The sequence below is a fragment of the Pongo abelii genome, chromosome 12, assembly GCF_028885655.2.
Source record: "Pongo abelii isolate AG06213 chromosome 12, NHGRI_mPonAbe1-v2.0_pri, whole genome shotgun sequence".
Lineage (NCBI taxonomy): Eukaryota > Metazoa > Chordata > Mammalia > Primates > Hominidae > Pongo > Pongo abelii.
The window spans coordinates 88,893,177-88,920,914 of NC_071997.2; the positions used below are offsets into that span (position 1 = coordinate 88,893,177).

General features: G+C 38.1%; 2 protein-coding genes across 5 annotated transcripts in view; one reads left to right on the plus strand and one right to left on the minus strand.

Moving 5' to 3' along the window:
- Positions 1-27,738, minus strand: part of PLEKHH2 (pleckstrin homology, MyTH4 and FERM domain containing H2) — a 130,145-nt gene that overhangs the window by 94,031 nt on the left and 8,376 nt on the right. The window lies entirely within an intron of this gene.
- Positions 475-1,756, plus strand: C1GALT1C1L (C1GALT1 specific chaperone 1 like). The gene has a single exon (XM_002832596.4). The coding sequence runs from the start codon at positions 582-584 to the stop codon at positions 1,527-1,529; it is 948 nt and encodes a 315-aa protein (XP_002832642.3). The 5' UTR covers positions 475-581; the 3' UTR covers positions 1,530-1,756.

The window sequence follows — 27,738 nt, forward strand, 5'->3', positions numbered from 1 at the left end:
AAGGAAGTGGTGTGTTCTCATGAACTCCGTGGGTGCTAGGTTTAAATAAAAACTCTGGGTAGTTTTACATTCTTACAGACTGATAGAGGGAGTATAGAAGAGATTCTTTGATTAAACACACAGACACACAAATACTAAAACGAATATTATAAGGAGAATTTTAAAAGCCTTAAGAAGGACCCCATGCTAATCAACATAAGGGATGTGTTGTACCAGGATGTGTTGTACACAAATCGTGAAGTAAAACTCAATTTTATTCTTTTTGGCTCAGTGCTGATGTCTGGCCCACTTTAGAGCCGTCTGTGACTCATTTCTGCTCATCTTCAACTTTATTGTTGGTTGGAAGGCCAGGCGTGCAGAACTCCTGGTATACCTCTCACCCGCAGCAGCCCGGACCCCATCCGCAGTGGCCGCCGCGTCCGGCTCTTGCCCCGCCCCCTTCTCTACGCCACCGAGAAGCAACCTCCCGCAGCTAGAGTGGCCCAACCGGGAGCGCGGCCGCCAGCGCCGGAAGGCGCAGGACCCCGGGACCCGGTCTCAGACTGCCTTTGACCCTGGCGCACTGTCCTAACGCCTGGAAAATGGTTTCCGCTAGTGGGACATCATTTTTTAAGGGTATGTTGCTTGGGAGCGTTTCCTGGGTTTTCATAACTATGTTTGGCCAAATTCACATTCGACACACAGGTCAAACTCAAGACCACGAGCACCATCACCTTCGTCCACCTAACAGGAACGATTTCTTAAACACTTCAAAAGTGATACTTGTGGAGCGCAGTAAAAGTATTCGTGTTTTCTGTATCATCTTTGGAGAATCCGAAGATGAGAGTTACTGGGCTGTACTGAAAGAGACCTGGACCAAACACTGTGACAAAGCAGAGCTCTACGATACTAAAAATGATAATTTGTTCAATATAGAAAGCAATGACAGGTGGGTACAGATGAGGACCACTTACAAATACGTCTTTGAAAAGTATGGCGACAACTACAACTGGTTCTTTCTTGCACTTCCCACTACGTTTGCTGTCATTGAAAATTTAAAGTACCTTTTGTTTACAAGGGATGCATCCCAACCCTTCTATCTGGGCCACACTGTTATATCTGGAGACCTCGAATACGTGACTGTGGAAGGGGGGATTGTCTTAAGCAGAGAGTCGATGAAAAGACTTAACAGACTTCTCGACAACTCTGAGACCTGTGCAGATCAAAGTGTGATTTGGAAGTTATCTGAAGATAAGCAGCTGGCAATATGCCTGAAATACGCAGGAGTTCATGCAGAAAATGCAGAGGATTATGAAGGAAGAGATGTATTTAATACAAAACCAATCGCACAGCTTATTGAAGAGGCATTGTCTAATAACCCTCAGCAAGTAGTAGAAGGCTGCTGTTCAGATATGGCTGTTACTTTCAATGGACTGACCCCCCAAAAGATGGAAGTAATGATGTATGGCCTGTACCGGCTCAGGGCATTTGGACACTATTTCAATGACACACTCGTTTTCTTGCCTCCAGTTGGTTCAGAAAATGACTGAGGGCTGGAGAATAATAGACCTGTGCTGTCCAAGAGCACTTGAAATGTGGCTAGTCCAAATTCTGATACAGTGTAAGTGTAAAATACATACTTCATTCAATAATTCATATATTATTAGAAAACAGTATGAAGATGTAAAACATCTCATTCGTAATATTTTATATTGACTCCACATTGAAATAGTGTTTTGGATATTTTGCATTAAATAAAATATACTATTAAAATTAATTTCACCTGCTTTTTAATTTTATTAATGTGTCTATTAGAATATTTTAAGTTACACATGTAGCTTACATATTTCTACTGGATAATAAAGGTGTGGAACATTTGTTGTCACCATGTATGGCCACATATTTAACTGCCTGTCCACATGGCAGCATTTTTTTTTTTTCAATGGAGTCTTGCTTTGTCACCCAGGCTGGAGTGCAGTGGCACAATTTCGGCTCACTGCAACCTCCGCCTCCCAGGTTCAAGTGATTCTCCTGTCTCAGCCTCCTGAGTAGCTGGGACTACAGGTACACACCACCACGCCCAGCTAATTTTTTTATTTTTAGTAGAGACGGCGTTTCACAATATTGGTCAGGCTGGTCTTGAACTCCTGACTTCAGGTGATCCACCTGTCTCAGCCTCCCAAAGTGCTGAGATTACAGGCATGACCCACCGCACCCAGCCCTGTGGCAGCATTTTAAAAGGCAGTTTATTACAGGGATCTAGATTCTGGAAGAGGTTTCAAATATTTGGATATGTAAATAACTGCAAGTACATTCTCAGTACCTCATATTTAATTTCTGTGAAAATATTTCAAATGTTTAATGAGCAAGTATTGTGGTTTCAAAGCATTTTGTTGAATTACTTGTTTAGACTATGGCACTATATAGAAGCAGCTGGACAAGCATTATGTCTTTGGGATGTCTCTAGAATATTCCCTAAACCAAAAACCAACTAGCAAACACATGCCAATACCACATTCTTCCACTACTGGCAATATGCTGACAATTGTCACTTCTACAATATAACTATATTCTATTTTCAGGGAAATTTGGTTTTTCTGGAGCCTTACTTAGCCTGGATTTTGAACATTGTCAGGATTGCGAGGAGAAACAGAAGAATGCACAAAATTTTGCTAGTGAAAAAATAGTTTTCTTAAGAGAACTATGCAAATATCTTGTCTGATTTCTCCTTCTCAAATGTTTAGTTTCTAGTGATAACAGGAAGGACAAAAGTCAGCTTGCTTCACTGTTACATAACTAATACAGGTCTTTCTACATAGTAGGTATTTAGTATCTTACAAATTATTGATGAAATGACAAAGCTCTCTGTCATGCCTAAAGTACCATGCATATATGAAGGACAGTAGCATTATTTTTACCACTGCCAAATAACTTTTTTTCTGCTCCTATGGCACTGACTTCCTATCTGTACTATCTTCCCAACTACATTGTAAAGTTGCTTGAAGGCAGAATCAGGCTCAAAAGTTACTTGCTTTGTTAATGAAAAGGAGGTAATCCTTGAAATATTAATATAGGGAAAACTGGAAAGAATACTGAACTTAAAGGCAAGACCTAAATTTGAACCCAGATTCCAATACTAGCTATGTGATGATGGGTACATTATTTAACTTATCTGAGTCTCCGCTCCCTACCTGTAAAATGATACAACACTTATTTCACAGCATTTATAAACAGAAAAGCATCCAACATAGTATCTAACACTTAATAGGTGTTCAATGAATATTTACATAGAAATTTTTTGAGCAGCCTATTTCTACCATATATATGTGTTATTTTTATGAATAATTTTAAGTTAGGAAACTCTACTATTTACCAATAGTTTGCCACTGGACTCTAAAATTCTTGTGTATAAAATGTGGATAATATAACCTGTTCTGACTACTTTACAGGATGTTGTAGGGATAAAAATAAGAAAATATATTCAAGCAATGTGAAAAGCTGGTGGTATCTCATTTATTTAAAAATATTATGCTAGCAGTTGTAGTGTCATAATTTGAATGATAAAACTAAAAGTCACAAATGTCCAAAAACGGGATTATCTAAATATATAAATAATGGCACATCCATACAGTTAGATACTATACAGTCATTACAAATTTACATGGATGGAGGAAATGATATATTTGGGACTCGTCTCAATATAACATAAGAGGAAAGAAGTAGGTCAGGGTGCAGATGAAACAGGATTGGTCCTGAGTTGACAACCATGAAAGTTGGGTGATGTGTACAGGAGGGTCCATTATAACATTCTGCTTACTTTTGTATGTTTGAAAATCTCTCTAATAAAAAGTTTTAAATATATATGAAAAGATGTAAATGACATATTTAAAAATAAGTGTAAATTATATATAGAATGATATTATACATAAATGATATATTGAGGGAAAAGGGACTGCAAAGCAGTAATGAATGTTGCAATCAAATTTTTGTTAAAAAAATTTATGTGTGTCTGTTTTTATGGAATTACATAAACCAAGGACAAGGAGTTGTCTATATCTAGGTGACAGGATTATGGATAAAGTAGTTTGTATCATACATGATGAGGCACCAGAGGGAGTTTTATGGAGCTGAAAAAAGTAAGAGAATAATGGCAGGGAGGAAAAAAAATGGGTGTTAGAACCTTGCATTAGAAATAGTAGGCAACAGTCAATCAAAGGTAACTCTGCTCCCTTAGAGGGAATGAGTAGAAAATCAAGAGGAAGATTTTCAAATAACCTGTGAAATTAGAGAGGCTATATATGAATGTACATAGAAAAAGGGTTCAAATGCTGAAGTGACATCTAACTAGGCAACAACTGGTGATGATGCCACTGCTAATTAGGAGGTCATTAGTGACTTTTGTGATTCCAGCTGCACTGTGGAGAAGTGAGGGCATAAGCTGGAATGCAAGAGTCTGAATGAATTAAACTCATTAGGAAGAGCAAATTAAACCTAAAGCCAACAGAATTTAAAAACTAATAATAAAGATTAGAGAAGAAATGAATAAAATTAAAAACATAAAAATAGAGAAAAATCAATAAAACCAAAAGCTGGTTCTTTAAAAATATCAATACAATTGATAACTCTCTAACCAGACTAATAAAGCAAAAAAGAAAAAAGACACAAATTATCAATATCAGTAATGTAACGGGAGACGTCACCACAGACCCCACAGATGCTAATGAGATAACAATATTATGAACTACTTCTTGCCCATAAATTGGACAAAATAGCAAAGCTCATTTAAGAAGAAATAAGTTAGCTTAATAGCCCAAAGTCTATGAAATAAATCACACTTGTAGTTAAAAACTTTCCCACAAAGGAAACTCCAGGACTAGATGGTTTCACTTGTGAATTCTACCCAAAAATGTATAGAAGAATGAATAGAAACTCAACAAAAACTCTTCCAGAACATAAGAGAAGGGAATGCTTCCTAACATATTTTATAAGGCCAGTATTGCCAAAACCAGAAAAAGATTAGACGAATATCCTTGTGAATACAGATGCAAAAATCTTTAACAAAATATCAGCAAATCCAATCCAAATATACACAATAAAGATAATATGTCATGACTAAGTGGGGTTTATCCTAGGAATGCAAGGTTGTTTTAACATTTGAAAAATAAACCAATGTAATTCACCATGTCAAGTGGCTAGAAAAGAAATATCATTTCGATAGATGAAGAAAAATCATCTGACAAAATTCAACATCCATTCACAATAAAAATCTCTTAACAAACTAAGAATATAAGGAATTTCTGATACCTAATAAAAGGTGTCTACAAAAAAACCTATAACTAACATCATACTTAATGGGAAAGACTGAATGCTTTCCCCCACAAGAATGTCGTTTTACCACTTCTACTCAAGGTTTTACTGCAGGTGCTAGCCAATGTAATAGCGAAGAAAGAAACATAAAAAGCATATATACTGGAAAGGAAGAAGTAAAGCAATATTTATTCACAGATAACATGAGTATCTACACATAAAGTCCCAAATAATCTACAAAAGAACTAATAAATTAGTTTATTAAGGTCATAGGCTACAAGGTCAATATACAAAAATCTGTTGTATTTCTACATAAGAGCAATAAATGGCCGGGCATGGTGGCTCACGCCTGTAATCCCAGCACTTTGGGAGGCCGAGGTGGGTGGATAACCTGAGGTCAGGAGTTCTAGACCAGCCTGGCCAACATGGTAAAACCCAGTCTTTACTAAAAATACAAAAATTAGCCGGGCGTGGTGGCAGGTGCCTGTAATCCCAGCTACTTGGTGGGGGGCAGAGGCAGGAGAATCACTTGAACCCAGGAGGCAGAGGTTGCAGTGAGCCGAGATTACGCCATCACACTCCAGCCTGGGGGACAAGAGCGACACTTCGTCTCAAAAAAAAAAAAAAAAAAAAGTTAAAAAAAATAAGAGCAATAAATAATTGAAATTAGAATTTAAAAAACAGTAGCATTTACAAAAGCATCAAGACCATAAAATACTTAGGTATGAATCTAACAAAATAAGCACAATATTTCTATGCTGAAAACCACAATATACTGATGAGGAAAATTAAAGAAGAGCTAAATAAATGGAGAGTTAAACTATGAGTCAGAAGAGTCGATATTATTGTCAGTTCTCTTCCAATTGACCTATAGATTCCACCCAGTCTTAATCAAAATCCTAGCAGGCCTTTCTGCACAAATTAAGAAGAAGAATCTGAAATTTGTATAGAAATGCACAGGACCTAGAATAGCCTAAGCAACATAGAAAAAAATAACAAAATTAGAATATTTACAATACCTGACATCAAGACTTATAAAATTGCAATAGTAGTCAAGAGAATGATATTTGTATACAAACAGACATATTAGATGAATAGAACAAAATAGGGTTCAGAAATTTACTTTAAAATATGCAATCAATTTTTTTCAATTTTTATTGGTTTACTCTGTCTTCATTGTCAGATCATATAGCCATCACATACTACAATCTCCCTAGTTACTCTAGTTGTCTGAACCTCATTCTCTAAATTTCTTAGGGAAAACTCCTGGGAACAATATTTTCTGAGTTTTTTAATTGCTAATAGCTGCTTGCTATGCGCTTTATACTTGAAAGCCAGTTCCGCTTAACACAAAATCCTTGGATCATATGTGCTTTCCTTGATATCTGAAACATGGTATTCCATGTTCTCCTGGCATAAACATTACTATCAGTGTAACAACATAATTTTATTCTCCTAATGATATAAAGGTCATGTTTTTGTTTTTGCCTAAATACCTAAAGAATGTTTTCTTTTTCTTTAACATCCAGTATTTTGATGAAAAATATGCCTTGAAGTAGGTCATTCTAGGTTGATGTTCTCTGCCACATGATCCACTATTTCAATATGCAATATTTTGCTTTTTTAAGTTTCTGTAAACGTTTCTTAAATTACACTGTTTGTTTCATTCCCTTGTTTTCTTCAGGGGCTTCTTTTATCTGTATATTATATCTTCTTTGCTTATCTTCAGTACTAGTCATTGTTTCAAATCCTTTTTATCTTTCCTTATTTTGATGTTTAAAAGTTTCTGGGAGGCTGAGACATGAGAATCACTCAAACCTAGGAGGCAGAGGTTGCGGTGAGCTGAGATTGCATCACTGCACTCTAGCCTGGGCCAACAGAGTAAGACTCCATCTCAAAAAAAAAAAAAAAAAAAAAAGTTTCTTCCTTTTCACCTTCATTTCTCATTAAAGCATTATGTGTTGAGTTTATCCATTCTTCTGTTCCTTCTACTTTAGTCTTAGTTTATAAAATATATTTTTCTACTTCTAATTCTTTGTTGAGTTCTATCACCTCATTTCTGATTTTTTTCTAATTATGATTCATGCTATTCCTTTATGTCTTATATCATTTTGTTAATGTCTTTTGGTTAATTTATTTTTTCCCACTATTTAAAGTCGAGATATAATACACATGCCATAAAATTCACCTTTTAAAACAGTGTAATTCAGTGGTTTTTAGTATATTCACAGAGTTGTGCAACCATCACTGCTAATTCCAGAACATTTCTATCACCCTCCCCCTAAAAAAACCCTGTACCCATTGGCAGTCATTCCCCCATTGTTTTGCTTTGCATTTCTTTAAGTATGAGTGAGGCTGAATACCTTTTTCCATGTTTATTGGCTACTAGTATTTTTTGTATACTGTCTTTTCATAGCCTCTGCTTGTATGGTGATTACTTTGAGTCTGGGTATTTGAACCAGTGTCTAGTCTCTCAAGGAAGTTAACAGATTGCTGGAACTCCATGAACTTCAACTTTGCCCAAGTAGGGGCCTTAGTCAACCAAAGAGGACTGAGAAGCCCTTGGAAGTTCAAGTAACGGACTATTCCTGGAGCTCTCTGCTGCACTGCTGCTTAGCTCAACCAGCTGACCATTCCCTACTCCTTGATCATCCAGAGTTCTCTCAAGTTAGAGAGCAGTTACCACCTTTTCCCTTCCCCCACCTTTGTGCATAATACCAGGGATGGGTATCAAGGGAATTGGCCAGACTCAAAGCTAATTAACTCTTTGGGTAACAACTGTGGCAACACAAATTGAAGAGTTGTTTTATTATTGTTGTTGTTTTGGGGATAGGGTTTCACTATGTTGCCCAAGCTGGTCTCCAGCTCCTGAGCTCAAGGGATCCTCCCTCCTCAGCCTTCCCAGTAGCTGAGACTACAGACAGGTACCACTGTGCTGGGCTTTAATCAAAAAGTTTTGATCCTGTAGTTCTACTCTGACCCATTCATTGTACTTTAGAGAACCTTCCAGAAGAAAGAATTGCAATTATTTAAAACTGTTATATACACAAGAAGTTCATTTGCAATGTTGTTTAAACTAATGGAAAACTATAAGTAGCCTCTATGTCTAATAGTAAGGGAACTGATCAGTAAATCATCAGTATTTATTTACTGAGCTCTTTATGATTATGAATACAGAGACTAGGGGATAACACAGAACATGATAATGATAAATGATCTAATATTTAATGAAACAAGTTTATTTAAACTATTTACATTTATGTAAATAAATTTTTTAAGTTATACATTTAAAAAATAAGAATGTGGCCGGGTGCGATGGCTCATGCCTATATTCCCAGCACTTTGGGAGGACAAGGTGGGTGGATTACCCGAGGTCAGGAATTTGAGACCAATCTGGCCAACATGGTAAAACCTTGTCTCTATTAAAACACAAAAATTAGCCAGGAGTGGTGGTGGGAGCATGTAATTCCAACTACCTGGGAGGCTGAGGCAGGAGAATCACTTGAACCCAGGTGGCAGAGGTTGCAGTGAGCTGAGATCGTACCACTGCATTCCAGCCTGGGTGACAGAGCCAGACTTCATCTCAAAAAACAACAACAACAACAAAAAAGAATGCTAATAGTAGTTTTGTTAAAGAGCAGGCAGTATTTTTCCATTTTTCCAAACTTTTTTAAAAATTGAGAAGTAATTCACATGCCACAAAATTAACCACTTTAAAGTGTACAATTCAGTGTTTTTTTACTATATTCACAGAGTTGTGGAACTATTAGCATCATTTAATTCCAGAACAGTTTCATCACCTCAAACAGAAAGCCTGTACCTATTAGCAGTAATTCCCCATTGTACTCTCCCAATAGCCCTTTGCAACCACTAATCTACTTTGTTTCCATGATTTTGCCTATTCTGAATATTTCATATGAATGGATTCGTATAACATGTGGCCTTCTGTGTCTGGCTTCTTTCACTTAGCACAGTGTTTTCAGGGTCCATCCATGCCGTAGCATATGTTAGTACTTCATTTTTTTTATGCCTGAATGATATTCCACTATATGGCTATACCAAATTGTGTTTATCCATTCATCAGTTAGTTGATGAACTTTTGCATTGTTTCACTTTTTGGCTATTATAAACAATAATCAATGGTGCTATGAACATTCATGTAAAAGTTTTGTGTGGACTTGTCCATTTTCTTAGGTATATATTTAGGAGTAGAACTTCTGGATCATATAATAACTCTATATTTAACTTTTTGAAGAACTACCCAACTGTTTTCCACAGTGGCTGCACAATTTTACATTTCCACCAGCAATGTATGAGACCTTCAATTTTTTCATATAATGCCTGTTATTATTGCCCATCTCTTTGACTACAGCCATCCTAGTGAGTATGAAAAGATGTCCAGGTAATTAAAAGGAGAGAGGAGAAAGTCTTTTCAACAAATGATACTAGAAGAAATAGCCACATGAAGAAATTTCCTTTAACCATTATCTTGCATCATATACAAAAACCATGTTCCTTTTCCACACTAGAAAAAAATCCTTGTAATTCTGTGTTAGGCAAAGATTTTTCAGAAAGGATACTAAAAGCATGAACCAAAAAATTTGGTAAAATGGACTTTATACCAATTTTAAGTGTCTGTTTTTCAAAACACACTATTAAGAAAAATGAGATACTAAGCCACACACTAGAAAAATTAGTGCAAAACACATCTGATAAAAGACTTGTATCCAGAATATATAAAGAATTTTTACAATTCAAGAATACAAATAACCCCATTTTAAAAAAATGCTAAAAGGATTTAGACAGACCCTTTACCAAAAAATAAATATGGATGGCAAGTTAAGTACATAAAAAGATGGTCAACATCATTAGTCATTAGAGACATGCAAATTAGAACTAAAATGAAATACAACTACACACCTATTAACATGGCTAAAATTACAAAGATTGAATTTGCCAAATGGTGGTAAAACTGCAGAGCAAGTAGAACACTCAAGCATTGCTGGTAGGAATGCAAATGGTACAGTCTCCTTAGAAACAGTTCAGCAGTTTCTTAAGTTAAACACAGGTTTACCATAGACCTAGAACCGTACTCCTAGGTGTTTACTTAAGAGAAATAAAGACATATACATACAAACACCTGTATGTGAATGTTTATAGCAGCTGTATTCACAATTGCCAAAACTGGAAACAACCCAAATGACCATCAACTAGTGAATGGATAAACACATCATGGTACACACGTACAATGGAATACTACTGTACAATAAACAGGAACAAACTATAGATACAGACAACACTGGTGAACTCAAAAGCATTCTAAATGATAGAGGCCATTCACTAAAAACTATACACCTTATGTCATACTATATGATGCTCTAAAATAGGCAAAACTAAAGGTCCGGAAACTATATCAGTGATTGCCAGGGCTTAGAGTTTGAGAAGAAGATAGACCTATAAAGGCGCAGGAGGGAAATTTCTGAGGTGATGGAAATAGTGTTTATGTTGATTGTGGTAATGGTTACGGAATCGTATATATTTGCCAAAACTCTTTGAGCTAAACACCCAAAAGGGTGACTTTTACATATGTACTCAATTAACTTGACCAAAAAATTTTTCTAAGAAGTACCTTGCAGGCCAGGCACAGTGGCTCACACCTGTAATCCCAGCACTTTGGGAGGCCAAGGCGGGCGGATCACTTGAGGTCAGGAGTTCGAGACCAGCCTGGCCAACAGGGTCAAACACTGTATCTACTAAAAATACAAAAATTATCCAGGCATGATGGCACGTGCCTGTAGTCCCAGCTACTTGGGAGGCTGAAGCAGGAGAATCACTTGAACCTGGGAGGCAGAGGTTGCCAGTGAGCTCAGATCATACCACTGCACTCAAGTGCAGTGAGACTGTCTCCAAAAAAAAAAAAAGTGCCTTGCAACCCCAAATTCCAAACCGTACAAAGAAAACTAAGAAAGACAGATAACAATATCAATGGTCAAAAGACCAATTTAGTCTGGTAAAATAAAAATGATAACACCATGTGAAAGACTTCAGATTTCTTATGTTTAGGATTATCAAAGAGATGAAATGAGAATAACATCTATTTTTTAAAGGACAAGAATTGAAAAAAAAAAGAAGAAAAACAGCAGGAAGGTGTTAAACAAGAACAGGCAGGCGGGAAAATAAACCAGTTTAAAGTCTTCGCCAGGCTTCGTGGCTCACACCTGTAATCCCAACACTTTGGGAGGCTGAGGCAGGCAGATAGATGGCTTGAGCCCAGGAGTTTGAGACCAGCTTGGGCAACATGACAAAAACCTCACTTCTACCAAAAAAAAAAATATATATATAGATAGATAGATAGATAGATAGATAGACAGATAGATAGATAGATAGATAGATATACAAAAATTAGCCAGGCATGGTGGCACACACCTGTATTCCCAGCTACTCAGGAGACTGAGGTGGGAGGATCGCTTCAGCCCAGGAGGTCAAGGCTGCAGTGAGATGAGATCAAGTCACTGCACTCAGGCCTAGGCAACAGAGTGAGACTCTGTTTCAAAAAAAAAAAAAAAGAAAAGAAAAAAAAAAAACTCTTAAAAATTTCAAATACATAGTCACTGAAAGAGAAAAAATTCAATAGATGGTTCAGTAGCCAGCCTCTAAATGGCTCTCAACGATCCTAACCTTCTGGTAATCACACCCATGTGTAGTTGCTTCCTTCACAACATAGGGCTGACCTTTGCAACCAACAGGATATTGTGGAAATGATGAAGTATGACTTCTGAGAGTAGGTCATAAAACGCACTGCATCTTCCACCTTGCATTCTCTTGGATGACTTGCTCGGGGGGAAACCAGCCACCATGTTGTGAGAACCCTCAAGCAGTCCTATGGAGACATCCATACACTTAGGGACTGAGGCTTCCTACCAACAGCCAATACCCATTTGCCAACAACCATTTTGGTGAACCATTGAAAGTGAACCCTCCAGCTCCAGTCAAGCCTTCAGATTACTATATCCCAGGCCAACATTTTGACTGCAACCTCATCAGAAACATAAGCTAAGTCGCTCCCAAATTTCTAATCCATAAAAACTGTGCAAGATAATAAATGTTTATAGTTGTTTTAAGCCACGAAATTTTGGAGTCATTTATTAATACAGCAATAGATAACTAATACAGATGAAGTAAACTATACTCTGAAACCAGTAGAAGAGAGAGCTTATAACATGAAAAATGGTACAAAGAATTCATGTATCATTTAATACATACAAGCGTGAAAAATATAAATTACCAGATTTAAGAGACACGCAGAGACTTCAAAGTAATGGGAAGGAGCAGAAGAAAACAAGTGAGTAAATAGGAATAGCATAATTATGCTGAAAGATAAAAGTACACTCCCTGTATAATGCAGAATAATTGCCTAAGGCCTATATGTTTTATTTTAAAAACTGAAATGAAAGGTCAAGATAATAATACAAAGAAAAATGAAGAAATATTCGATGGGTAGTTGAATAATGTGAAGATCACTGTTCAGAAGACAGAAAATGATATTGTATTAACTTTACGTTCTGCAAGACAATTTATATTATATATGTATGTGTTATAATTTAAAGTGTAGGCACAATTGTAGGTACGGAAGAAGGAAGGCAAAACTTAGTGTTTACCCTTAAAATTTTAAGACACACGGGTAATATAAATAATTATCTGCCCCACCCTACACCAGTCTGCCTGGTATCTATCAAAGCTGCAGATACTGGGAATACATTTAGAGATCATCTTCTGCAGAGGTAGGTCCACCTTCTCCAAGTAGAGACAGACCTGCATGGTGCACTACATGTGAAACTTAAAAGATGAAAACAATTCAATTTCTCAATAGACAGAAACAAGTTTATGCTAGACAACCAGAAGGTGATCCAGTAACTCCTATCCCACTTGCTCTTTTTCCATGGGATGTCCTCCAACAAGAGATAAAGGAGATTTCCCCTTCCCTTAACACTGGGCCACCCTGTGATGGGCTTTGGTTGTTAGAATGCTTTGTACCTTTTGAGACTGGGTCTGAAGAGATTTGCAGTTTCCACTTGCTCTTTCTTGGAGCCCTGAATCACCGTGGAAAAGATCTGGCTACCTTGGGAGTGGTTTAGTAGGGTGGCTCAGATAGTTTCCAGTTGTTTCACCACTCCCAGCTGAGGCATCAGATATGTGACTGAAATCAAGGTGTGGCGGCGTGTACCTGTAATCCCAACTACTTGGAAGCACCTGTAATCCCAACTACTAGGAAGACTGAGATGGGAGGCCAGGAGACCTAGACATCCAAGTGAAATCATCTTGGATATCCAGACCCAGCTGTCCGAGCACCCGCAGTGAGTCCACTCCAGCTGATTTGCCAACCGAATGCAGTCACATGAGTGATCCCATTCAACGCCAAACAGAGTAAAAGAACCACCAACAGAATCATGAACAAATAAAATGATTGTTAATTGAAGCCACTAAGGTTTTTTTGTTTTGTTCTGTTTTGTTTGTTTTTTGACATGGAGTTTCGCCCTTGTTGCCCAGGCTAGAGTGCAATGGCGCGATCTCGGCTCACTGCAACCTCCGCCTCTCGGGCTCAAGCGATTCTTCTGCCTCAGCCTCCCAAGTAGCTGGGATTACAGGTACTTGCCACCATGCCTGGCTAATTTTTTGTATTTTTAGTAGAGACAGGGTTTCACCATGTTGGCCAGGCTGGTCTCGAACTCCTGGCTTCAGGTGATTCACCCGCCTCAGCCTCCCAAAGTGCTGGGATCATGGGCGTGAGCCACTGCACCCAGCCCACTAAGGTTTTCTTTAATGGACAAAAATTGTATATATTTATTGTGTACAACACTATGTTTTTAAATATGTGTACATTGTGGAATGGCTAAATCAATAAAGCTGCTAAGTTTTGAGGTAGTTTTTTATGCAGCAATAGATAACTAAACCCTAAGGTTACCCTGTTATGTGTAGATCTGTAAAGATAATCCTCTGACTATTCCTGTGATCATCTATCTGGTCATCATTCCACTGGAAGCACTCTCATTTTGACATGCAGCTTCTAGGAATATCTTCTATTAGCTCTCAGTCCTTGGATGTGAAATGGAGAAATTCAGTGTCTCAGCTTCAAGAAGCATAGTCATAAAAAAGTACAGAGCTTTTCCTAACTTTCCATTCCACAAACTGTATAAACATATACCAAAAATAAATGTATTACACAGATTTGCTTTGTTTTGAGGCAAAAAAAAAATGTCCATTTAAATTGTTAAGATAGGCTGGGCACGGTGACTCATACCTGTAATCACAGCACTTTGGGAGACGGAGGCGGGCAGATCACTTGAGGTCAGGAGTTCGAGACCAGCCTGGCCAACATGGCAAAATCCCATCTCTACCAAAAATACAAAACTTAGCCAGCATGGTGGCACATGCCTATAGTCCCAGCTACTCGGGAGGCTGAGGCATGAGAATCACTTGAACCCAGGAGGTGGAGATTGCAGTGAGCCGAGATCATGCCACTGCACTCTAGCCTGGGCAATACAGTGAGACTCTATCTCAAAAAAAAAAAATCACTAAGATACATTCCAGATTAAATAGATGATGAAGTATTAATGGCACAATGATCAGTTAACCTTAGAAGAAAGATTATTCTGAACAAAGAATGTGTATTTTTTTCTTTTCATGAAAATGCATCTAATATTACAAATTAAAAGTCTGTTGCTGTTGCAAAGCTCAAGGAGTTGTTGAGGGCTGAATTACTCTCCAAGACGAAAAATCTCATTCAGTTGTAATAATCATCCTACCCCAAGTGTGATTTCCAACACATCCCCACACCACCTTAGGCTTTCAAAGTAGGTCATTTTGTGATAATGTTGGAAAAACCACTAGTTCTTTCTCTAGGACAAGGTGGGACATCTGAAGTCTTTCTGGTTGCCTGCCATTTTTCCATTCTATGGTTTCTAATGGATTTACATAACATTTAGCATCTTCCATTGTCCATCAAAGATACATAATTACCTAAATTTTAAGAGCTTCATGAAAGTTTAAATTGAAGGTGCTGGTTTCTGTTCCAGAAAATGCCTAGTTTCTAAAGTGTTATCTAAAGAAAAATCAATCCCAGCTATTGTAAGATTTTCAGCAGTTCCTGGTTTTGATACTCTGCTCTCCACTGCTCTTGATTTCCTAACCTTTCCTTCACCAAATCCCCCACCACTACACTATCCTATACAGAGATTTTTTGTTGTTTTTAATTATCCCCAACATTTTCTTGCCACATTCCAGTTTCAAGTTCTATTCTGTTATAAAGTATTTGTGCCGGCCTTTTTTTTTTTTTTTTTTTTTTTTTTTTAGCCCAGGCATCATTATAGCACTGCAGCCCCCGGAACTTCTGGGCTGAGGCGATCCTCTTGCCTCAGCCTGCCCAGTAGCTGGGGCTACAGGTGTGCACACCACACCTGGCTAATTTTGATTTCTTTATTTTAATTTTTTTGAGATGGAGTCTCACTCTGTTGCCCAGGCTGGAGTGCAGTGGCACGATCTCGGCTGGCTCACTGCAACCTCCATCTCCCAGGTTCAAGCAATTCCCCCACCTCAGCCTCCTGAGTAGCTGGGACTACTGGCGTGTGCCACTGCGCCCAACTAATTTTTGTATTTTTAGTAGAGACGGGTTTTCACCATGTTGTCCAGGCTGGTCTCGAACTCCTGACCTCAAGTGATCTGCCCACCTCAGCTTCCCAAAGTGCTGGGATTGCAGGCGTGAGCCACCACGCCCGGCCTATTTTTTAATTTTCTGGTAGAGATGGTGGGGGGGCGGGTCTTACTCTGTTGCCCAAGCTGGTCTTGAACTCTTGGCCTCAAGCAATCCTCCCACCTCCGCCTTCCAAAGCACTGGGATTATAGACATGAGCCATTAAAAAAAAAAAAGAAAAAAAAAGTTAAGGAGTTAAGAGTTTTAAGCGGTTACACTTAAAGAATAGAAATTCAGTGTATAAAAATCATCATCTGGCCGGGCACAGTGGCTCACGCTTGTAATCTCAGCACTTTGGGAGGCCGAGGCGGGAGGATCACGAGGTCAGGAGATCCAGACCATCCTGGCTAAAACGGTGAAACCCCGTCTCTACTAAAAATACAAAAAATTAGCCGGGCGCCGTGGCGGGTGCCTATAGACCCAGCTACTCGGGAGGCTGCGGCAGGAGAATGGCGTGAACCCGGAAGGCGGAGCTTGCAGTGAGCTGAGATCGCGCCACTGCACTCCAGCCTGTGTGACAGAGCGAGGCTCCATCTCCAAAACAAAAAAAAAAGTCATCATCTTTGTTGATTCCTAGACTGGTATAAATTTTGTTGCTATTCTGATTGCTGTTTTAATCTTTATTATGCTTTTTTTTAAGTCAGTTGCTACTGGCATAAAGAAATGTGGTTTGTTTTTGTTTTTTGTTTTGAGTATGCGGATCTTACATCCAGGAGGCGGAGGCTGCAGTGAGCCGAGATTGCCCGCCACCGCACTCCAGCCTGGGCAAAGAGCAAGGCTCTGCCTAAAAAAAAAAAAAAAAAAAAAAAAAAAAAGAAAAGAAAAGAAAGAAATTCAATCTAGAGCTTCCAAAAACGCCAGGAGGGAAGAAGGATGGAAACAGGGAGAGATAAAGAAAACTTGATCAACATGGCATACAGAAAATAGAATGCATTTATTATGATTTCAGATATATTTAAAGATACTATTTCCGTAGCTGGATAAAGAAATCTAGCTACACACTATTTAAAAGAGCATATTTTGCCGGGCACGGTAGCTCACGCCTGTGATCTCAGCACTTTGCAAAGCCAAGGCAGGCAGATGGCTTGAGCTCATGAGTTCGAGACCAGATTAGCCAATATGGCAAATTCCCATCTCTACCAAAAAAAAAAAAAAAAAAAAAAAAGTACAAAAATTAGCTGGGCATGGTGGTACGCACCTGTAGTCCCAGCTACTCAAGAGGCTGAGGTAGGAGGATAGCTTGAGCTTGGAGAGGCAGAGGTTGCAGTGAGCTGAGATAGCACCACTGCACTCCAGCCTGGGTGGTAGAGCCAGTCCTTGTCTCAAAAAACCAAAAAGCATATGTAAAACATTCCACTATGAGGTTGAAATTAAAGAGATAGAAAAATGGATCCAAATATTAATTTAAAACAATATTAAAACCAGACAAAACTAGCAATAAAGAGAATCAATAATTATAAATGGAGCAATTCATCAAGAAGATACAACAATCCTGATCCCAAGCACATCTAACATCAAAATATATGCAGCAAATAGGTTTGATTCTTTCTGACACATTCTGAAAACTCACAATAAATTGTTATTTTGTTTAGATAATGATTTCCATGGAAACAGCCTATTAAGATTTCCCTTGAGAAAACTAAACAAGCCCATTTACTTCACAACTAGATTTGTGTTTGTCTTTATGTTTCTCAAAGCCTTATTAAATAACATAAAGAAGGCCCGGCACAGTGGCTCACGCCTGTTATCCCAGCACTTTGGGAGGCCGAGGCAGGCAGATCACAAGGTCAAGAGATCGAGACCATCCTGGCCAACATGGTGAAACCTCATCTCTACTAAAAATACAAAAAAATTAGCTGGATGTGGTGGTGCACACCTGTAGTCCCAGCTACTCAGGAGGCTGAGGCAGGAGACTCGCTTGCATCGGGGAGGTGGAGGTTGCAGTGAGCCGAGATCTCGCCACTACACTCCAGCCTGGCAACAGAGCAAGACTCCGTCTCAATAAATAAATAAATAACATAAAATGTTAACTAATTCCAAAAGGTTTATTAATAAAAGTAAATGTACTCTTTTAGCCAATTCTTTTAATATTTGCCTTCATGTTTTAAGTAACATGCTTCTGTTTCTTTTGACTTTTTTAGTTTAGTGATTTCCTATTCACTCACTTAATGAAAAATGAGGATTTAGCTCTCTGTTCTCCTTGCCATCCATCCAAACAAATACACTTCCTATCTCCCATTCTCCCAATATGTTTATATCTTACCTTTGGTTAAATCATGATTCAGAAATAGTATTATTGTAACTATGTGTGATATTCAGAGCTGAACCATGTAAAACCACGTAAAAGAACTATGTTTACTTTTTCCTTTCCTGTCTTTTTTTTCCTAGATTTAAATGTCTTTAATTCAGCTTCTCATGAATGAATCAATAATTCAACTGCAAGTTCCCACCACTGCGTAAATTGTCTCTCAAAATGTTTGTTCACGTCTGGTTTTCTACCAATTTCATCTTTTTAAGCCACTCCCAGAACTGACCTGTGTCAGGCTCAATTGGCTCCCCTCTCTGCCTGGGCACAGCTGACTTCTTGGGGAGACCCCTCAACTTTCTCCCATACAGAATCTCTTGTTTCCTATATCCCATGCCTTCCTCGTTCTTGGTTTACTTCCTCCTTTTAAAAGCACTCCTTCTGGAGAGTCCTCAGAGAAGTTACATGGGACCTTGAATGTCTTCAAAATATCTTTATTCTACCTTCAAATAAAATTCATAATTGGCCTCGGTGCAGAATTCTGGGTTTGATATATTTTCCTTCAGAATTTTGAAGACATTGTTTCATTATCTTCTAATTTCTAGTGGTGCTTTTGAAAGGTCTGAAGCCATTTCAATTCCTGATGTTTTGTATGTGAACTGTTTTTTCCTCTGAAATCTTGCATAATCTTTTCTTTGATCTCTATATTCTAAACATTCATTATGCTGTACCTTGAGGTGGAAATTATGTTAATCTGTTATGGTAGGTGCTTGGTAGACACTTTCAACTTGGAATCTTGTATGCTTCAATTCTTGGAAACTTTCTTGTATTGTTTCATTTATTTTCTTCCCTCCAGTCTTCCTGTTACTTAGATCTTGGACATATTGAACTGGACCTCTAAATTTTCATCTTTTCTCTCCTGTTTTCCATCTCTTTAATGTTTTGCTTTACTTCCCAGGAACTTTCCCTTAGTTTATATTTCAACCCTGCTCTTAGGTTTGCCATTTTTTCTACAATGTTTTTGGTTTTGTAAGAGCCCTTATTTATTCTCTGAATATTCCCTGTTTCATGGATGCACTATCCTTTCCTTTCTCTCTGAGAATATTAAATGATAGAGTTTTGCTCATTTTGTTTTGCTTACTTTTCCCCACATAGGCAATGCTGGTTTTTTCTGATTGTGCCCTGTCTTTCGTGTTAGAGGCTTTGTTCAGGTGTCTGGTCACCCATAATGTGCTATGTAGGTTTAAGGGTGAAGGACTAAAAAGCTGACTAGAAACTTTGGCACATATGTGGGGTTTGTTGACCAGGAAACCTAACCTTGGGTGTTCTGGCTGGGCTCCCTGTTGGGGAACTACTGATGTCAGCATCACTATTTCTTTCCTCCTGGACTCATGGAGTCCCTAGAGACTTCTATCTCCTCCTGTAGAATAGAGGGTGGCTGCTAGCATTTTAGGAGCCAAGTGGGAGAAAGGAGGTTGGGGGTGAAGGGCCAGCTTACCATTAAATATGCATACAGTCAATTAGTCCCCCTATTTTTAGTGTAGCGGAGTTCTGGATAGCATAGCCTAGAATAAGGCTTGGAGAATAAGGCTTAAGCTCCTCCTCCTAAGGGCCAAATGCCCTGCAGAGCCCTGTAAAGACCTAGAGGCAGAGTGACATGAAAGACTGAAAACAGTAGGTATTAATGGAAAATCTGTGGCCCTTAGAGTCAACTAATTCTTTGAAACCTTCTCTCTTAAACCCATCTGCCAAATGTCTAGCAACTAAGCATTTACTTCCTGCTAAAAAATTGAAAAGTTATTCTCTTACAAAATTGAATAAATGAATTGGAGTGCACTAGTCCAACAGCTATGGCATCTATGAGCTCACCGCCCAGCAGATACTCTCCCACCCTCTCACGCTAAAGAAAAGATTGACTGCTAACCAGCAACTGACCATTTATACATAATTGTCAGTTTACTTTGCAGGTGTCCTATTCTTAAATATAAATAGACCACTAAAAATCATCAGACATTTGAGAAAAGTTTGCAACCTGAAAAGTAATTACAAACATAAAAACAGGAAAATAATCCTAGAAGAAAGAAAGATAATTCAGGGAACAGAAGATAACTTTTTAAAAATTCAAATCAGTGTTTAGGAACCAGGAACTTTCAAATACATTATTTCACAGCTATGCTATGAGACAGGAATTGTTATTCCCATTACAGAGATTAGGAAATTGATGTTCAGAATGAATATGCCTTGTACATGGCTGGGATTTCAGTCTCCATGTTCTGATTCCCTAATGCCCTTTTAGTTGAACTACAGGTGCTATAGAATTTATAAGCCAGATGCACACAGTGTATAGTTATACAGAACTATATGAAAATCAGAGTCCCAAATACAAAAAAAAAAAAAACACACAAAAATCTTAGCTGAAAAGCATTTGTCTTGATTTCTGTCCTTTGTCTGCTATTCGTTCAGCCTAGGAATCTTTTATCTGTAACTTAAAAGCATAACATTCATAATAGAAACAATGCTAAGTTACATGTTATCAGGGAACTTATCACAGAAAGAAACAAAGGGATAGCAATATAACCAAGAGAGGCTAAATTTGAAATTTGAGGGCCGGGCGCGGTGGCTCACACCTGTAATCCCAGAACTTTGGGAGGCCAAGGCGGGTGGATCACAAGGTCAGGAGTTCGAGACCAGCTTGGCAAAGATAGTGAAACCCTATCTCTACTAAAAATACAATAATGGTTGAGGCAGGCATAATGAATACACATAACAGAAACTCAATGTTTGCTGAACAAAATAAATGAATGAATAAATAAATGAATGAGCACAGCAAAGGAAACTACCATCAGAGTGAACAGGCAACCTACAAAATGGGAGAAAATTTTCGCAACCTACTCATCTGACAAAGGGCTAATATCCAGAATCTACAATGAACTCAAACAAATTTACAAGAAAAAAGCAAACAACCCCATCAAAAAGTGGGTGAAGGACATGAACAGACACTTCTCAAAAGAAGACATTTATGCAGCCAAAAAACACATGAAAAAATGCTCACCATCACTGGCCATCAGAGAAATGCAAATCAAAACCACAATGAGATACCATCTCACACCAGTTAGAATGGCAATCATTAAAAAGTCAGGAAACAACAGGTACTGGAGAGGATGTGGAGAAATAGGAACACTTTTACACTGTTGGTGGGACTGTAAACTAGTTCAACCCTTGTGGAAGTCAGTGTGGCGATTCCTCAGGGATCTAGAACTAGAAATTCCATTCGACCCAGCCATCCCATTACTGGGTATATACCCAAAGGACTATAAATCATGCTGCTATAAAGACACATGCACACGTATGTTTATTTCGGCACTATTCACAATAGCAAAGACTTGGAACCAACCCAAATGTCCATCAATGATAGACTGGATTAAGAAAATGTGGCACATATACACCATGGAATACTATGCAGCCATAAAAAATGATGAGTTCATGTCCTTTGTAGGGACATGGATGAAATTGGAAATCATCATTCTCAGTAAACTATCGCAAGAACAAAAAACCAAACACCGCATATTCTCACTCATAGGTGGGAATTGAACAATGAGAACACATGGACACAGGAAGGGGAACATCACACTCTGGGGACTGTTGTGGGGTGGGGGGAGGGGGGAGGGATAGCACTGGGAGATATACCTAATGCTAGATGACGAGTTAGTGGGTGCAGCGCACCAGCATGGCACATGTATACATATGTAACTAACCTGCACATCACACACATGTACCATAAATCCTAAAGTATAATAATAATAATAATAAAATAAAAATAAAAATACATAAAAAAATAAAATAAAATGAGTTGCTGCAAAAAAAAAAAAAAAGAAAAGAAAAATCCTATCTTTTCCATTAAAATGTCAATTCCTTCACAGGATAGAAGGAATTTTAAAAATAAATAAATAAATAAATAAATAAATGAAAAGATTTTAACTCCAAAAAATTATGTTGTGAGAATAAACTTTGATAAAGAGTAATCACTACATTTTCACAATCTATATTACAGATTATAAATTCTGAACACTTCACATTGCATTAATGTAAATATACATTAGGTATATCCAATAAAACTCAGATTATTTTAAAACCAGTTTAAATATAAGAGTAGTATGAAAGGTAATGCTGGCCAGGTGCGGTGGCTCAAGCCTGTAATCCCAGCACTTTGGGAGCCCGAGGTGGGCAGATCACAAGGTCAGGAGTTCAAGACCAGCCTGGCCAACATAGTTAAACCCCGTCTCTACTAAAAATACAAAAAATTAGCTAGGCATGGTGATGAATGCCTGTAGTCCCAGCTACTTGGGAGGCTGAGACAGGAGAATCGCTTGAACCCGGGAGATGGAGGTTGCAGTGAGTCGAGATCACACCACTGCACTCCAGCTTGGGCAGCAGAGTGAGACTTCATCTCAAAAAAAAAAAAAGGAAAAAAGAAAAGAAGAAAGGTAATGCTTTGCTTTTGAGTGATTATTTGTTTCTATTAATATAATCATTCAAGCTGGACAATAACTTTGCAAACTACTCAAAAATCAATGCAGACAATATTCATGTAAGTTTTTACTTTCACAATATAGACTATAATGTAAACCTTGGGTCAATTCCATAGCCAATCTATATTAAGTCAGTAAAAGAAACCTGAAATGGCCGGGTACAGTGGCTCACAACTGTAATCTCAGCACTTTGGGAGGCCAAGGTGGGCAGATCAGTTAAGGTTAGGAGTTTGAGACCAGCCTGGCCAACATGGTGAAACGCCATCTCTACTAAAAATACAAAAATTAGCTGGGCATGGTGATGCACACCTGTAATCCCAGCTTCTCGGGAGGCTGAGGCAGGAGGATCACTTGAACCCACGGGGCAGAAGGCACCACTGCACTACAGCCTGGGCGACAAAGCAAAATTCTGTCTCAAAAAAAAAAAAAAAGGAAAGAAAAACAAACCTGAAATGATCTATTGCCCCATATCAGGCTTTAGACAAAAATAAGTATTTTATGAACAGGCCAATTATGTAATAACAAAATGAAGCAGCAAATTCTAAGCCTAGTACTTAATTTACTACTACAGAAGTACCCTCTGTAGCCAAAGTGAACTTAGCAGCAAGTGGCAGAGGGAAATTTGCCACTGAGCCTGTATACTTATAGAGCCTCTCATTGTTAAAGGGATAGTATACAAATAAATTTGTTTAATGGATTGGTTAATTTAGGTGGAATCCTTTAGGACCTTCACACCCACTGATCTGGACAGCAGTTCCCTGCCACGTGTCTCTCTTCCTGACTTTTCCCCCACAGACCCCATGAAAGATTCTACCACCAAACATTATTTGATGTTGTTACAATAAATAATATCTTCAACCAGTAACCAAAGATGTGACATTTAAATTAGCCTGTACAGTCCCATTGTTAGCATATGTAGAATTTCCATTAGACACTGTGAAACATTAGGCAAGCCAGTAGAGTAACTGAGGGAATGTATAATTTAAATAGGTTAATCATGATATTGCACTGGATTGTTGGGTAAAAGCATATGCTATGCTGTCCAAGGACTCCTTATTCCTATGAGGCAATCCAAGTCTGCTTCAAGGGGATCACATTCACAAAACAAATGCCAAGTGGCAGGAAATTCCAGATGGCAATGCCACATCAGGTAGAGGTAGCATGAGGTTATGCGAGCAATGCTGATGTCCAAAGGGAAAATTCTTCAATTTTTCTCCCTTTCCTTTTCACTGAAAATCTAACTCATAGGAAATAACATTTCACTTCAACTTACAAAGAAACTTTCCTTTTTCCCTCCCTGACTCAGAAACTAACTAGTAATATTGTAAAGTAGGAAAACTACTTAAATCTCAGCTTCCCTGAAGAGTTTATATTTGGCATACTAGGGATATTTCCAACACCATTCCTTAAATTCCTCTAAAGACCTCTCCCACTTACAGCAGCACTTGCCCAAGACTTCAATAAGGCCTTTTTCTTCACAAGCTTCAATATTCTAAGTTACTTGGAAACTGTGATGAAAAAAAATAGGTGCAAAACAACTTTTCTAAAAGATCACATGTATTCTCCAACTTCATCTCCAAAAATATAGGGCATATATAATTGAAATTCATCTCTAATTATAAAAACACCTAGATTATCTCAAATATTTTTCCTTAAAAAATTCGGAAATACATCTCCTAGCAATATGTAATTACATTTAAGGCCAGGCATGGTGGCCCACGCCTGTAATCCCAGCACTTTGGGAGGCCGAGATGGGTGGATCACTTGAGGTCAGGAGTTCAAGACCAGCCTGGCCAACATGGTGAAACCCCGTCTCTACCCAAAATACAAAATTAGCCAAATGTGGTGGCCCATGCCTGTAATGCCAGCTACTTGGGAGGCTGAGGTGGGAGAATCACTTGAATCCAGGAGGTGGAGGTTGCAGTGAGCCAAGATTGCACCACTGCACTCCAGCCTGGGCAACAGAGTGAGACCCCGTCTCACACACACACACACACACACACGCACACACATATACACACAAAAATGTAATTACATTTAGGTCACTTCCCCTGTTCACTTAACCAGTGTATCCATACAGAAAGACACAGGAAAAAAAGCCGGGCACGGCAGCTCACGCCTGTAATCCTAGCACTTTGGGAGGCCGAGGTGGGTGGATCACAAGGTCAGGAGTTCGAGACCATCCTGGCCAATATGGTGAAACCCTGTCTCTACTAAAAATACAAAAATTAGCCAGGCGTGGTGGTATGTGCCTGTAATCCCAGCTACTCATTAGGCTGAGGCAGAAGAATCACTTGAACCTGGGAGGCGGAGGTTGCAGTGAGCTGAGATCACCCCACTGCACTCCAGCCTGGGCAGCAGAGCAAGACTGTCTCAAAAAAAAAAAAAAAAAAAAAAAAAAAAAACAAAAACAGAAAGACACAGGAAAATAACATTGAGTTACTTCTATGTGCCAGACGCTCTATTAGCTGCATCACAAGTCTGAAAGATCTACGGTCTAACGGCAGCTCTGCTTTTTGTTAGCTTTGTGATATTGGGCTTGCTACTCAATTACTCTCAGCCTTAATGTTAATTCTCTAGATTGAGGATAATAACAATCACCTCATAGGGTTACTGTGCGGTTTAAACCAGTTGATGGTTGCGGTAAAGACTTAGGAACCATATTTGGCCCCTAGAGTCAGCTTCCTATAGCCATAACCAATAAAATGGAACTAAGAACTAGAACTGTTGCAGGAAAGAGAAGTTGGCCATAATTCCGGGCAAAGAGCTAAAGAACCAAATTAGTATTCTCTCAAGAATCTTCAGCCTTGGGCCTGCATCCATTTAGGGGGAAGGTATAGAGCACTATCAGGGAGAAGCCCTGGGGCTGACTGGTGCTAACACAAAACCAAAGAGGTAGATAGGACCAGACCAGTCTCTGGAATGCAACATTTGACTCGAGTTGGCACTTAGAAGCAATGCCATAGGGTTTGCTTTGAAAAATACATAATGTTATGTAAATTGTTATTACTACATACATACATACACACACAGGTAGCTGCTCCCAAGCAGAAGTGGATTTTTATGTTGCATGGCTGAATAGAGGACAGAATGGAAGAGTGGACAGATATATCAGAGAAGGCAAGGAAGGTGAAAATTAGAAAGGTCATATAGGCTGATAGCTAAGCCTTCAGGCTTAAAAAGACAGAATGCCTGGGTTTGAATCTTGGCTCCATTACTCACTTTTTAGTGTGAACTCAGTCAAGTTAAATAACTTTTCTATGCCTAAGTTTCCTCTTCTGTGAATGTGGATAATATTAGTAACTACCTCATAGGATAGTTATAAGGATTTAAAAGTTTATATATTTAAAGCACTTAAAAGATTTCTCGGCATAGTAAGCATCAGTTTCCTAATCTATAAAATGAGCACAATAAAATGTATCACTTCACAAGTTGTTATAAGAATTAAATAAATCATACCATACCTATACAGTGCTTATCCTATACATAATAAATCAATAAATATTAGATATTTTCATGAAAACATGGATGGAGACCAAAAGAAATTTTTAAACCTGAGAAAAATATTCATAATGGAATATAACAGAAAATATTGTGAAAATCCTTATTCATATTTTTGTGTTGAATATATTTATTGGGAAGCCATGAGTAACTTGGCACATTTATCTACTTTCCAATGTGTAAAACACATCAGAACAATTCCATCTCTTAGATCTGCCAAAGAATTTATGTCACAGATACAAAATACAGACCAAAAAAAAAAAAGAAAGAAAGAAAGAAGAAAATTAAAGAAAAAGAAACCACAACTAGAACAGCAATTCTGAAATAATATTCCTGTCAATGTTCATTCACTGAAAAAGAAAACATTTAATCTAATAGCATAAAAATTAATAACAAAACAGCTATTTTACTTATAGAGAAATTACTGGAGATAACAACACTTTTATTATTTTTAAAATGGGCACTCATTGAGAAACTTGCTGCAACATGCTTTCTAAAGAACAGAACAAATGTTGCCATAAAATTTAGAATTTAAAGGTCAACTAATTGCAGCCCAAATAAGCTAATACCTTCTATTTAGTCCATAAGGAAGCCAAACAAGTACAGAAGTCAAGAAAAGCAGGAAAATTTTGAGAGGGATCCCGTGGTCAACGGTGTCAACTGCTGAGAGGCTTAGGCAACAAATGGGAAGTGTCTATGAGGTTTAGTAATGAGGACATAATTGGTGGATATTGACAAAAATCACTGTATGGAGCAGCTGGGGTTGTTAGAAAATACTGGATAAATCATAGTACAACATGGAAAATAATTTTCATTGAGAGAAGAGCAAAAGATAAAAGATGAGTCACTAAGTTACGTTAGAAAAAACTTCTCCAACTTGGAGATACTCAAACTGGGATTTTATAAGCTATAATTTTAATAATTTTGATGTAATATCAATAAATAAAGCACACTGAAGTTCAGGATTGATTGACTGATTGATTACTGACTCATCCTTGACCCAAAGTGAGTAAGGATAACTTCAGTCTTCCACCTAAAAGATGTTAAAGCCCAAAAGTTTGAGATGATATATATGCAAGTTTAGACTGAATTATGTTTTGCTGAATGTTATTATAATAATTCTGCACTAAGAGATTCTTGGCTAGCAATGAAAGGAAGATTTAATACCTTTTTTGGAGATATGATACATGTACCAGTCTCTATCCCAAAAGGATTATGCAGACTAGTGTTTCAGAAACCACCTGTAAGTTCTTCTGATCAGTTCTGAATAACCACTAATGTCATTCATCCATTCATCCAGACAGTGCTGTCCAATAGAAATATAATATGAGCCACAGGTGTAATTTTAAATTTTCTAATACACACATTTAAAAAGTAAAAAGAAGTGGGTAAAATTAATTTCAATATTGCCTATTTAACCCAATATCCAC